General features: G+C 37.0%; 1 protein-coding gene across 1 annotated transcript; it reads left to right on the forward strand.

Annotated features, from left to right (window-relative positions):
• The first annotated feature begins 242 nt into the window (after nt 1-242).
• On the forward strand, nt 243-11,199 carry LOC133777604 (uncharacterized). The gene is made up of 4 exons (XM_062217296.1): nt 243-594; nt 682-769; nt 847-1,050; nt 11,113-11,199. The coding sequence occupies exons 1-4, from the start codon at nt 269-271 to the stop codon at nt 11,197-11,199; spliced, it is 705 nt and encodes a 234-aa protein (XP_062073280.1). The 5' UTR covers nt 243-268.
• The last annotated feature ends 4,079 nt before the right edge of the window (nt 11,200-15,278 follow it).

Below are 15,278 nucleotides of genomic sequence, written 5' to 3' on the forward strand. Positions count from 1 at the left end.
GTTGTTTAAGCAGTTGTTGCCCGCCGCACTTAGGTCGTTTTTGGTTCCGGAAGTTCGGAAGCCAATTATTGAGTTGTGCGGTTTTTTCAAAAAACTTTGTGCACGGACTTTGAATGTGAAAGACCTTGAGAAGATGGAGACAGACATTATCACCATTTTATGCAAGTTGGAAATGATATTTCCTCCAGCATTTTTCGATATTATGGTGCATTTGGTTTTGCACCTTCCGAAAGAGGCAATTCTTGGCGGTCCCGTGCACTTTAGGTGGATGTATCCCATTGAACGTTCGATGGGAGTTTATAAACAATATGTAAGAAATCGTGCACGTCCTGAAGGTTCAATCGCAGAAGCTTACGTGGTGAACGAGGCTTTAACCTTTTGCTCAATGTACCTGCGGGGGGTTGAGACTCGATTCAATCGACCTGAGAGGAATGACGATCGCGTTGAATCCCAACCAAATCGGGAATATTCTATTTATAAGGCTGTTGGTCGTCCATTTGGTAAGAAATCAAATATGCTCCTCAATCCGCAGTTAAAGCAAAAGGCTGAGTGGTATATCTTGAACAATTGTGCCGAAATTAAGGAGTACCTTAGGTGTGTTTTCTAGTATTTTTTCAATAATGATGTTTGGTTTATATACCGAGTAAATGCCAAAATCATAGTTTTTTTGTTCATTTGTAGTGAGCATATGGATGAATTAAGAAGACGGGGGGGCTTGAATCTTGAAGTTCAACAAAAAACTGATTTTCCTCAGTGGTTCAAAGAAAGAGTATGTATATTAGTCAATTCTTTTCTGAAACCCCAATTAGTCAATCCAAAACTAACTTTCAATGTTAATGTTGATAGGTGAACGGTTTGCATGAGTCAACACCTACTGAAGTGAATAATGAATTGTATGCTCTCGCAAACAAATCAAGCGGCACCGTGTATTCATATCCAGGGATGATAGTGAATGGTGTGAAATTTGTGACTCGTGGTCGTGATATGAAGCTTAAAACACAAAATTGCGGTGTAATGGTGCCAAGTGAGGAAGGAGTGAACTACTATGGAGTTTTGGAAGAAGTAATTGAATTGTCCTACTTGATGGGTTACAGTGTTGTCCTATTCAAGTGTAGATGGTTCAATACAAGTAGAATTAAAGTGGAATCCAATTTTACGAGCGTATATGTGAAAGAAGAATGTTATAAAGATGATCCTTTCGTTCTCGCATCTCAAGCGAAGTTGGTGTATTATCTTCGAGATGTGAAAAATGGGGATGATTGGAGGCTCGTTAATGAATACATTCCAAGGAATGTATGGGATTTCACAAATTCCGATGTTGATGATACTGAGACCACAAATGATATACCAATATTGCAAGAAGTTAATTCTTCTTCATTTCAGTTGTGGGTAGAACTTCCAATTTTTGATAATCTTCAGTATGATCGGGTTGATGTCAATGCCACTGAAGTGCACAACGTTGATGATTTGGTTGGCGAAGGTTCAGATGAATTTGTTGTCGATGATGAAGTTGAATTTGAAGACGACACGTTGGTCGAGTATGAAGACGATGAGGATGACGATAATGTTCTAGTCGATAGTGATAGTGATAGTGATGTTCGTAATGATGTTGTAGTTAGTGATGACGAGGACAGTGATATGTAATTTAAACAAGTGTATGTAACTTTTTATTTAATTCAATGAAAAGTTTATTTATTATCATTAATTAATGATAGTATTAGATATAGGTACACATGCACCTATTGGATGCTTTGGGGATAGTCAATGTATTCATGTACTGGTACTCATTTTTTCAATATATTTGATGAAATATGTTGAAAAAATGGGTAGTCGCACATGTCTGCTTACTATCTCCAAGGGATCTATTAGGTCGGAATAGGGTAGGTTGGGAAAGACAATAAGTAATAAAATGTTAATTCAATAACAAAAAATAATAGCGATGCACCTAGTGGATGCCTTGGGGATAGTCAATGTATTCATGTACTGGTACTCATTTTTTCAATATATTTGATGAAATATGTTGAAAAAATGGGTAGTCGCACATGTCTGCTTACTATCTCCAAGGAATCTATTAGGTCGGAATAGGGTAGGTTGGGAAAGACAATAAGTAATAAAATGTTAATTCAATAACAAAAAATAATAGTGATGCACCTAGTGGATGCCTTGGGGATAGAAAATGTATTCATGTACTGCTACTCATTTTTTCAAAATGTTTGATGAAATATTTTGAAAAAGTGTGTAGTCGCACATGTCTGCTTACTATCTCCAAGGGATCTACTAGGTCGGAATAGGGTAGGTTAGGAAAGACAATAAGTAATAAAATGTTAATTCAATAACAAAAAATAATAGTGATGCACCTAGTGGATGTCTTGGGGATAGACAATGTATTCATGTACTGCTCCTCATTTTTTTAAAATGTTTGATAAACATTTTAAAAAACTGAGGAGAAGTACATGACTTCTTACTATCTCCAAGGGATCCACTAGGTCGGAATATGGTAGGTTTGGAAATACCATAATGAATAAATGTTAATTTTATAACAAAAAACAATAGACATACATAATTTGAATTAGTTAATTAATGAATATTTTAATGTAGAATGGCCGAAACAAGTAATGACACAGGTGGTGGCTCCAAGAGAGGCAGGGGAGCTTATTACGGTGCCAATATCGAGAAGGAGCTGGCCATCAAAAAGTTACTCATTTGAAAGTAGAGTTTGATAAAGAAACTGGAAAAGCTATTCAAAAGTACGGCAAGTGGTTCAACAATTCTATGGCTCGTTATTTGCGTAGCACCGTACCCCCAACTACACTAGCTTGGGAACAAGTAAAACCAGCTGATATCGAAGTTATTCGAAAGAGACTATCTGTAAGCATTCTTTAAACCTTTAATAACTCATTATTAAATATTTTGTCTATCTTCAAAATATTTTAACAAATTCCAATTTTAATTGTGATTTTAGGAAAAATTCATTTATCCAGAAGACAATCCAGTAATCAACGATGCCATGGTAAGACAAATGCAAAAACATCTGACTGATTGGCGCCACACGATGAAGAAACACTGGGTAGATGTTGGAGGAGAGGTGGACAATGAGAGAGCGAAGTCAAAACCTTTTGTGTCGATCACTTCTTCTGATTGGGCAGTTCTGTGTGATTTTTGGGTTTCTGATTCTCACCAGGTATGCCGTACATTTTACATTAATTTTTAATTATAAAATTACAATTTAGATTAATGAGTACTGTTTTCTTTTTGAAGCGTATATCGAAGAAAAATAAAGAAGCTCGAGCTAAAATGACCATACCAGGAGGACACGGTTCCAAATCCATCGTTGCCCATGTTTATGATCACGTAAATTATAATAACTTATATCCTTACATTTACGAAAATATTATAAATGTCACAATGTTTAAATAATTTGCTTTTTTAGATGGACCCATCTACTGGCCAGCTCCCGAGCATGATCGACACATTCGAGCACCTGCACAAGAAGAAGGATAAGTGGATTAGTGATGCAGCGGCGACAAAACATGTAAGTTGCATAACCTTAACTAATTTATGATCATTTAACTTTAAAAAAGTTTAGTAAATAATTAATAAATATTAATTATTAATTGTTGTTGTCAATTAGTAATTATTTATTAATTATTAATTAAATTTTTAACAATGAAATCTTTATAATCTATGTGCCAATATTTTTATGATTAATGATTGTGGACTAAGATAAAAAAAGAATGTAATTAATGTTGTCCCCGTATCAGGGAGCTTGTGGACTAAAGTAAATTTGGTCATGAAAATCCATATCTGAATCAAAAACATGTAAATATAGTTGATGTATATGTTTGGAGACGTAAATTCCTCATTAATGGAATTAACTGCACTTACCGTATATATCAACAACATCTTCATGATTTTGATTCAGATATGGATTTTCATGACCAAATTTACTTTAGCCCACTTGCTCCCTGATACGGGAACAAAATTAATTACATTCTTTTTCAGTCACTGGTCTGCAGTCATTAATGATAGGATGTTGGCAGATAGATAATAAAGTTATATTTTATATGTTGTTATATTAAAAATTTATAAGTTAGGTTTTCAAATAATGTTATATTGGAATTCGAAATACGTGCTTTTTATTGTGCAGAATGAGATGACCGAACGTCGAGCATCGCAGAGTACGGCCCCTGCATCATCTGCTGCTTCTTGTGTCGGCGATAATGTCGACGGTCATTTCCCGCCTGATATGGATATTGTCACGGATGTCCTTGGACCCCGCTCGCGTTATAAGAAAGGGTTTGGGGGGTTGCCTAGGTTGAAGGCAATTGGCGCAAAGAGGGCAGCATCTTCGTCAACTTCTCAAATGTTCGGGCAATTGCCACCTGAAGTGGACACCATTTTGCAGCAAAATCAGGACATTATGCTAGAAAATCAGAACCTAAAGAAGCATACGACTAAACTTGAGAGTCGTCAACGGCGTCAAGATCTCCTGCTCAGTGCTTTGTTGAAGCAGGTTGGTCAATTGGCTCCTGGTTTTACTGTTGACTTACCAGACCAGGATTCGGACGAGGACGATGATGCTGATGGGGGCGGGAATGATGAGGCGGCCAGTACTCATTTGTAGAACTTTTTTTCTATTTATTTAAAATTTAATTTATGAGACATTTATTTTACTAAATTACTTTTATATTTTAATGTTTGGTGGAGACAATAAATATTAATAGTTGTAATTTTTTGTTTATTTATTTATAAAATTTTAATTTTATTTTTATTTCTAATTAAATAATATTACTAAAAAATTAAATAATTATTAATATATTAAAATTGAAAATTATTAATTAATATTAATATATTGAAAATAATATTAATAATTTAATAAAAATTATTATTTTAAAAATACTTTTACCGGCGCAAAATTACGTCGGCAAAGAGTTTCAATCTTACCTTCACATATACACTTTTACCGGCGCAAAAATGCGCCACTAAAAAATTAAACTATTGCCGGCGCATTATTGCGCCGCTAAAAGTGTTTTCCACAATATCGTGACAGATTTTTTTACCGGCGCATTTATATTTTCACCGGCGTATTTTTTCGTCGCCAAAAAAGTCCATTGCCGACGCATTATATTTGCGTCGGCAAAAGTGACATTAGCGACGGAGATACGACGCAATTCTTTGCCGGCGCAAAATTGCGTCGACAAAAACTCCATAGTTTTTGCCGGCGCAAAACCATACTTTTGCCGGCGCAAATTTGCGCCGGCAAAAGTCTCCTTTTTTGTAGTGTAATAAAATTTGACATTATTATATTTTGGTAAAAAATTAAGTTGTGACTAATAAAAAGTGATATATTTAGTCCCAGGTTATTATTAATGTAATTTTAGTTATATCGCATTATATATTAAAATGAAATTTGTTGCTACAGACTTTTTAATAGTGATTATATAAGTATAATAATGTTTTATTATTCATAATTTTTTTCATTTTAATCAAAATTTGTTATGACTAAAATTAAGAATTTTTTGTAGTGTGAATATAATTTGTAAAAATGAAAGAAAAAACCGAAATATGTATGAAGTGGCCGATAAGTTTATAATTTTATAGTTATATATAGGCATAACTTAATGCTATTTATGCTTCTCTTCAAAAAAAATATCCTAAGGTTTAAATCCTCCTCCCAAATAAAACAACGTGATTATATAAAAAATTGATAATTATAAAAATATAATTTCTTGAGACTAAATATATTCTTAATCAGTCTCATTGTTAATAAAAAATTGCAATTAAAAATTTATTAACCACATATATATATATGACTAAGAATCATCTTTTTAGACAACAATTTTTTTAATTAGTTAGGACTAGTGTTTAGTCATAATCTTCTATATAAAAAGTTTGTAGATAACAAAGATTCTTGATTTTAACATTTTTTTTTAACTTTAACAGAATAATCTAAACATTTAACGGAATATATTTTTAAAACTAATTAAAATAAATATTTATTAATTATATTAATATAAATTGAAATGTTATAAATTATAATTATTATTATAATATATAACATATAATATATAATTCTAATTTTTATAAAATTTGTAGAATAAATATTTAGTAATTATATTAATATAAATTCAAATATAATAAAATATTATTATTATTATTATTATAATTGACACAAAACTAGATATTTAACAATTATATTAATATAAATTCACATGAAATATTGTTATTATAATAATATGTAATACATAATAAATACATTATATATAAGTGTTGTGTGTATAAGTAGTATGATTGTGTTAGATATTTATTAATTATAATAATATAAATTCAATTGTTTTAAAATATTATTATTATAATAATATATAATTTTAATTTTTATAAAATTTTACTAGAATAAATATTTAGTAATTATATTAATATAAATTCAAATATTATAAAATATTATTATTATAATACTATTTAATACAAAACTAAATATTTTATAATTATATTAATATATATTCACATGTGTTATAAAATATTATTATTACAATAATATATAATACATATTAAATACATATGTATATGTGTCGTGTGTGCACAAATAATATGATTATGTAACTAAATAAGAAGTTATAGGATAACATTTATTTTCTATCAAGAATAAAGAAGTTTTTTCTCCAATCATTGAAGGGTGATTTGAATAATATCATGAATGTTTTGTACCTTAAATATTGTAGTGTGTGATCTAAAAGGTTGTCGTATTATTTTTTAAAATAACCAAAAACAATGTTTTGGTTTAATTTTTATGTTTACGTCATTCTTTTATATATATTATTATTTATTTATTAAAAATTTATATGACAATCATAAAAATAATTAATAAAATTTTCTAAAAAAAAACTAAGCAAACGTACAATGCAGGTTGATTGCATCTAGTATTTTAAAAAGAATATTTTAAACATATGTATTTGATGCGACCGAAAAAATAATGTCCGTAAATGATAATTGTTTTTAATTGATATTTTATGTTATTGTGATAATAGTAAAATTAGTATGACAAGTGGCATGGGTTAATAAAGTACCTAATGTAATTTCGTCTACTAGGTATGAGTATCGTTCAATGAACGTGTTGACGTCATTTTTCATCAACTTAAATTAGAAGAGCACTAAACACAAAATTAAAAATGCTAATAAAAAACACACGAGTTTTTGCGTGGTTTAACAGTTAAAATCTACCTAGTCCACAAATCAATATTATTGAATGATGGAATTGTCTCAAAGCTTTTAGAAAGCAATTTTCGTAGAGTATTCCCAGTACCAAGTTTAGTGTATCTACAAATGAATTTCTCCAGTCTATTTATAGGTTGGTTTACAAAATATCTTCCCCCTTATTTCTCGAAGTTATAATTCAAATTTCAATTAACTGGTGCTCAGTTGCCAATAAGATTAAATCAGGAAATTTACTTATACAAGTGTTGGACCCTTGCAATTATTCAATTGTAGCTTCGAGCTTACTTGTAACCTCGAAACATCTTCGAGACCGCATGTAGCTCCGAGCTCACCAATTCCATTGTCGTCACCTTAATGCCGAGCGAAATTGCCAAACTCAATTCGCATATATGCTTATGACGTGGCATACTTGCCTATTTCGAGCTTACATTTTATCAGCCTACATTTTGAGGCCATAAATTCTATTCTCCAAATTTGGGTGTAACATTTTTCCCCCTCAAAAGTTTTGGTTTGAATCTTATGAGAAGGAAACTTTTGAACTTCTCCTTTCGAAAAACGTGCCACCTACCATGCTCGAGTGTGGACGCACGTCACTCGGGGATTGCACACCCAGAGTACTCAAGTACTCCCTATCTCTGCCCACGTCCTTTCATATATCCATTTTTTGACACCAATGTTATAACTAAACCCCATCCATCAGATCGTTCCTCAACCCAAACCAAAGGTCCAGATCAATTCGACCTTTGACGTATATATATATGTCCTTCTTCTTCATCACTCCCATTCTAACTATCACAAAAAAGGAAAAAATCGAACTAGAGCCTTATTTTTTTCTTTGCATGTTCTCTAAACCGAAGGGACAAAGTAACTCAAGCACTTTCGAATCCGTGAAAGCTTTCCTGCAACCGCTCCTTCAGTCAACGATTTCATCATTCCCACGAACAACTTTGTGTAAGTTCATGTTCTTGATCCTTTTCTTTTCTTTGGCATATATATATTTACATATTCTTTACGTTTTCTAGAATACCTTCACTGGTTTTTACCAGTTTTATAAGGTTTTACATCGATACTAGGCAAACTTCTTATCCGAATAATTTTGATGTAGTTAGAATCACTGTTTCAGACCCCAAATTTCTAGTATAAACATGTAAAAATGGGGTTTTTCTGGCAATAGAGAGTTTCCTGTAGCTTAAGAAATAGGGGTTTTTGGTTTAGGGTTTTAAATACACAAATCCCAAAAACATCACCTTTCTGGGTAACTGCCAGCTTTTTCCCTGAAAATCCGGGATTCTCTTAAATTGATATTAACTTTCCTACTCCCACGTGGGTGCATCCTCAATGCCCGAACTTTATAATAGTTCGCGAACAACATCCAAGTTAATCTCACTCTTTCGAGGCTTTAGTTTCGATTGAGGCCATCTTGTTATCTCGAGCTTTCGAGCTCGAATTATCAAAAATATAATTTACAAATGATTTCCTGTATGCTGGGCCCTCACATTTTTCTTCCTTGTTAGATGTTGTAGTACTCTGAGAATCGGTGGGGGCCCAAGTTCACTATTCCTTACCACCCATCAACACCTAGTCCTGAGTCACCTTTCTCCCAAAACCAGCTACTGATCCGCGAGCACAAAGAAAGGTGTGAGCAAGAGGATATACAAGACCGCTTTCAACGTCAGATAGACGAGGTCGAAGAGAAAAAGACTCCGAGTAGCTGCTTATCCCGATCCAGATCCTGAGATTAGGCCTATTTCGTTAGATCCTAAACTCAAAGTCACTGTCGCCTTCGCACCTGGTATTCTTTCATTCTCCCTAATGGAAGACTCTTCAACTCATCTTTCCACCTCCCAAGCTCTCTCAGTCCCTACCTCGAAGGAGGAATTTTTTGAGGCTGAGCACTACTGGAGCTCAATCACGTCCATTAGCCAAATATCCGATTTGTTGGCATACCATGGACTCAAACTCTCTAGCTCCCTGATGTGTCAACCAGCGACCTCGAACGAAAGGAGCTACTACGCCCCGGGGGATGGCAATCCAAACAGCAAAATCAAGCTCACCGCATGGAGTCGCAAGCACATGAGGGATGGGGCTCTACTGCCACTGAAGACATATTTCAAGAATTTCTTGGATTTTGCCGGGCATGCCCCCTTCCGACTCCAGACTAATTCCTTTAGGGTCTTGTCAGCCCTCAGGTCACTTTACCACGAGTTGAAGTAGGAAGGCCCTTCGCCACAAGAGATGTTATATCTCTTTTGTCTCAAAAGGAACCCTTCTTGAGCTCGTGGAGGAGACAGCTTCTACTATTTGTCAAGCTATCCAAAGGAAAAGGGGCTTTTTGAGGATATTCTAAATCATCATCCGAATTTCAAGCTAGCCTTCTTCTGGACAGACAACCTTGCTCCTTCCAGATTCTACTATTTCCAATGCATCCGTAAGTATTTCAACATACTTATCCCTTTTTTCGTTGAATAGTCAGGCTCAAAATATTCACCCTCTTTTGTTCCTGCAGCCAACTACCACTGCCCCACTCCATCAAAATCGACGATGGAACATAAGGTAGCCATCCTTGAACTTCCCTATGGTCGAAGGTCCCTGTCCCACCTCTTTCATGAAGACAAGCTCCAAGCTTGCAGCCTTCTAGGCAAAGGCGAGTCCACTGATGACTCGGGGTATCGCAAATACCTGAGGTGGGAACATGTGCCACTCCCAACTTCTAGACTTTCCCGTAGGATGAGATCTATAGGCTCGCGATCTCATGCGTCTACATCTCGCCGATACGACCCTACAGTCTCGAGCAATGAAGCTCACGACGAAGCCTCACCGCGCTCGACTAACGGATGTAAAGTTGTGCTCGAATCGTCCATGTGGTCTCCGTCCTTACTTAAGCACAAACCTAACGTGATGATACTCTTCGAGGACCCTAGGAATAACTTATTAGCATGGTCGTGGGTAGACTTTAGGGTTCGTAGGTTTGATAGCTGGCTAGGTCAGTACCAAACTATGTATAGTTTAAATGAAGTCTGGGATGGGATAGTCGTTCAATACGAAACTAACATTTATAGATACCTTTCGAGGTTGTCTCCCACTTATAGAGATGGGACTCCCCCAGTGTCTTCAGAAGATAGGGGATTATCCTGGTCCCCAAGCTCAAGCTCAGTCGAGAGTACCAAATAGTTTTTTGTTATCCTTGAGTCTTATTTTCTTTAGTAACTCTTGCTCGATCACTAAAGTATAATCCTATAACACCCCACGTCACTATGACTGATTCCTGAAATGACGACTGACCCTACAAACCAACATGAGTCTTTCTAGCGTGCTTTGTCCTCACTCGCACGCTTACTGGGAAAACATCCCAGGAGGTCACCCATCTTGAGATTACTCCAGGTCAAGCACGCTTAACTTTGGAGTTTTCAAGTGATGGGCTACCGAAAAGAAGATCCATCTTGTTGGTTTTTAGGGTCAGTCGTCATTTCAGGATGCAGCCATAGTGACGTGGGGCGTTACAAATGGTATCAGAGCCTTGACCCAGCCAGAAGTGTGGCCGACGAAGACGTCTGGCCCGTAAGGGGGGTGATTCTGACAACCAGAATCCTGTGATCCGTAGGGGGAAAGACTGGGTAAAAAAGCTGTGCAATCCTACACCGCCTGGGGAAGGTCAAGTGTGATGATTCTAAGTCTATGTAGGTATGGGATTACACAGTTGAAGAGGGCTTAAATAGATTGATGGGTACTACCTATACCAACAAGATGCATCTTCTTTTCAGTAGCCCATCACTTAAGAACTCCAAAGTTAAGCGTGCTTGACCTGGAGTAATCTCAAGATGGGTGACCTCTTGGGAATTTTTCCCAAGAAGCGTGCGAGTGAGGACAAAGCACGCTGGAAAGACTCATGTTGGTTTGTAGGGCCAGTCGTCATTTCAGGAAGCAGCCGTAATGACGTGGGGCCTTACAGATCCTTATGTTATTCAGGTGAAATGGACTCGGATTTAGACAACGTGCTCAACTAGCCCATGGCCGCGAAGACGAGTAAGCACCAGTGAGCCTCACAAAAAAGAGGTCGCCCGTCCAAGATGCCCAAAACAACCGAGGTGGTCCCTCCAGTCTCGGTTGCCCAAAATATGAGTCAGGTTGTTTATCCTACTCCCGAGGTCAAACCGAGCATTGTCTCCGAGCCAGCAATGCCTGTCACCACTCTGCCTCTTGCTGTCCAAACAATCCAGAAGGTCCCTGCAGCCCTTGTGAGAAAAGGCCATGCTCCTGCGCGTGAGCGCTTCTTGTCGATCTCGACTAATGTTCCCGAGTTTGTGGTTGAAAGTGCAGCGAGATCCCATGGAGTTAGCCTAGGCTTTGACACCTTGACTCGTGTGGGTCAAATTCTCAGTCACCTCGGGGCCCCTCAATGGGAGTTTTTAACCTCCTGCCAGGATGCCAACACTATCTTCGACATGGGTGGTGAGCTCTTCTCCTCGATTAGTCATTTATGCTTTAACCTTATTATTTTATACTTATGTTGTGCTTTACTAACCTGTGTTTAATTTTGTGTATAGGCTTTCGCATCCTTCGTTCAGCACAACTTTATCCTGAACAACGAGGTGACTACGAGCATGGCGCTTGCGCAGGAAGCTAGAGACGCCCAGTTGAGGCTTTCGAATGAGCTGAAAGCAGCAAAGCTCGAGGTGGCAGCAAGAGATGTGGCCATTAAAAAAAATTATGAGCTCGAGTCAAGGTTGTAGGCTGCTCTGAAAGAGGTCAAGAAGGTCCCTGACCTCGAGTCAACGCTAGCAGTGACCCTGAAAGAGGTCGAGGCTAAGAATTCTGAGAGCAAGGAGAAGGACTCCAAGATCAAGGAGATTCAAGAACTCAATGCTAAGCTGGAAGAGGAAAAGAAGATGACCTTCGAATTCATTGAGAGTGAGAAGGCTCGTCTTCTGGAGGAGTTCAAAACCAAAAAAGATCGCGCCGTAGATATGGCAATGTATCGGATTTGGTTGAACAATCCAGACCTCGACACCATTTTCCTAGCCAATCTGGAGGCTGATCTCATCATCAAATGTCAGGCTCAGCTCGAGGCCAAGGAAGCAGCAGAGACCTCAGGGGCTGCAGTTGGAGAATCATCCAAATCTTGAGGCCAAGATTTATGGGCTACGACCCATTGCCATTTTTTTGTCATTAATTTTATAATTTTTGTGCCCTTGGGGCAAAGACAATTTATAGCTCGGTTTTGAGCTATCTTAATTATCAATTTATAACAATATCAATTTTTATGGAAACAATTTTCGAGCTTGAAAATCTTTATGCACTGGATTTTTCTTTTAGCTTTTCGCCTCAATATTATGCCTTACATTTCTAGATCGAAATACTTCGAGCTTGCCACTATTAAGGACTTTCTTTTATATTTGTTTATTTTCACAAATATATCTATTGGATTTAGATTCAAATATCAATGCATTCATGCACAGTTTTTTACCATGTTCGACTTCGTTATTGTCAAGGTCGAACCTTAATTTTACCACGCACTTGAAAGTTTTTAATTGGCATGTAATTTTAGTAGTCTAGTTATACTTTTCTTTTTTCAGTCACTTTTTCTCATCCTCGAGTACAGCCTTGAGGTTGCGAGGTCGAGACTTATTTGCAAAATTTTCCAGCCCTAGTGTCGACTTAGTTGGTTTATCTAGAATTCCAACTTTATATCGTCGGTTAAGTTTTGCTGGTTTGCTCTAAACTTATTTAGCTCGCGTGTATGGTTTATAATCCACACAATTATTTCCATGTTGGGTTAATAATCCAGGCATAAACTTATTTAGCTCGCGTGTTTGGTTTGTAATCCATACACTTATTTTCATGTCGGGTTAATAATCCAGGCATAAACTTATTTAGCTCGCATGTTTGGTTTGTAATCCGTACACTTATTTTCATGTCGGGTTACTAATCTAGACATAAACTTATTTAGTTTGCGTGTTTGGTTTATAATCCATACACTTATTTTCATGTCGGGTTAATACTCCAGACATAAACTTATTTTATTTAAGTTATATTTTTTCAAACCTATGGTATGATTGTATACCACTTATGCCCCTTTAATATCATATGATTGTGATCTTCGGTTATTGAAATTTGAGGCTTTGCAAAAAAGTACAACAATAAACAATACAACTTTTAATCGAAATTCAGAATTTTTTTGATAAAACGTGAAAGAATCAAGCAATTTCTTGGTCACAAAGAAAACATCATTCCTACATTACTGACAATAAGGTCGTAGATGTTCATCATTCAAAGCTCGCGGATGCAATTCTCCATTTAACCTCGCTAGCCTATACACTCCAAGTCGAATAATGGACTCGATCTGGTAAGGTCCTTCCCAGTTAAGCCCAAGTACCCCAGTAGATGGGTCTTGTGTAGCTAAGAATATGCGCCTTAGCACCAGGTCCCCCAATCCAAATTTTCTATCTCAAGCCCTCTTGTTAAAATATCTAGTAGCCCGTTGCTGGTATGCAGCATTTTTCAATTGGGCTTCTTCTCGTCTTTCTTCAATGACGTCCAGACTTTCTTCGAGCTGGGATTGGTTTAAGGCCTGTTTGTATGCATCGTATCATATTGTTGGGATTTTGACCTCAATTGGCAACATGGCCTTGCATCCATAAGCTAGGGAGAAGGGAGTATACCTCGTTGAAGTTCGCGTTGTGGTTCTATAAGCCCACAATACTTGAGGAAATTCCTCTGGCCATTTCCACCTTTGCCTCTTCTAACCTTTTCTTCATGGAGCTCTTTAAGGATATATTGACTGCTTCGACTTGGCCGTTTGACTGGAGATGGACCACAGACGAAAAAAAATTTATTATCCCATTTTTTTCGCAGAAATGTGTAAATAAATCACTGTTGAACTAGGTCCATTATCTGATATTATCTTTCTGGGCATCCCATATCTGCAGACAATATTTTTTACCGAAATCTAGGACTTTCCTTAGGTAATAGTGGCCAAGGGTTCAACTTCGGTCCATTTTGTAAAATAATCAACTGCAACCACAGCATACCTTGCTCCACCTTTTCCAGTTGGCAAGAAGCCTATGAGGTCAATTCCCTATACTGGGAATGGCCATGGTGAGCTCGGTTGGTGGAGATCGTGGAATTAAGGCAAACTGCTGACATTTATCACATCGTTTAACATACTCGAACGAGTCTGCCTTGACCGTGGGCCAGAAGTACCCCGACCTTATCACATTTTTCGAAAAACTATTCCCCCCGTGTGATCTCCACAAAACCCTTAATGAATTTCTTCCAAAATCTTTTTTGCCTCGGGAGGAGTTACACACCGAAGTAATGGCATAGAGTATCCTCTTCTATACAACTTCCCTTCCACAATAGTATATCTTGGAATTTGGTACATCAGCTTTCTAGTCTCGTTCTGGTCTACTGGGAGTTTCGAGGTAGTCAACTATTGGGGTCATCAAGGTTGGTTATGAGTCAATCATACATACGTCTTCTTCGTCAAGCTCGTTAATACTCGAGGTCGATAGAAATTCTACTGGGACCACGTTTACCGTGTTAGCCTCGTTAGTTATGGCGAGCCTAGCTAATGCATCTGCATTCGAATTTTGCTCACGGGAACCTTTTTCTATAGTGTAGAACTTAAACCCTCTGATTGCTGCCTTTACCTTCTCTAGGTATGCGACCATTTTTATACCCTCGAGCCTGATACTCCCCCAAGACTTGGTTAAAAACCAACTGAGAATCTCTATAGCAATGTATGGCCTTTACTTTGAGCTCAGTGGCTATATGAAGTCCTACTAATAACACCTCGTATTCAGCCTCATTGTTTGATGCCTCGAAGCCAAACCTTAATGACGAGTGGAAGCGATTTCCTGTTGGGGTAATTAGAATAATGCCTGCCCCCAATCCATTTTCATTAGAGGATCCATCGACATAAAGTTTCCACAACTCGCAGTCTGGGGTTACAACTTCGTCGTTGGAGATCCCAGTGCATTCGACAATAAAGTCTGCCATAGCCTGTCCTTTGATCATCGTTCTTGGGTGATAAATGATCTCGAACTGTCTGAGTTCGATGGCCCACT

This window comes from Humulus lupulus, chromosome 1 (genome assembly GCF_963169125.1).
Source record: "Humulus lupulus chromosome 1, drHumLupu1.1, whole genome shotgun sequence".
NCBI lineage: Eukaryota > Viridiplantae > Streptophyta > Magnoliopsida > Rosales > Cannabaceae > Humulus > Humulus lupulus.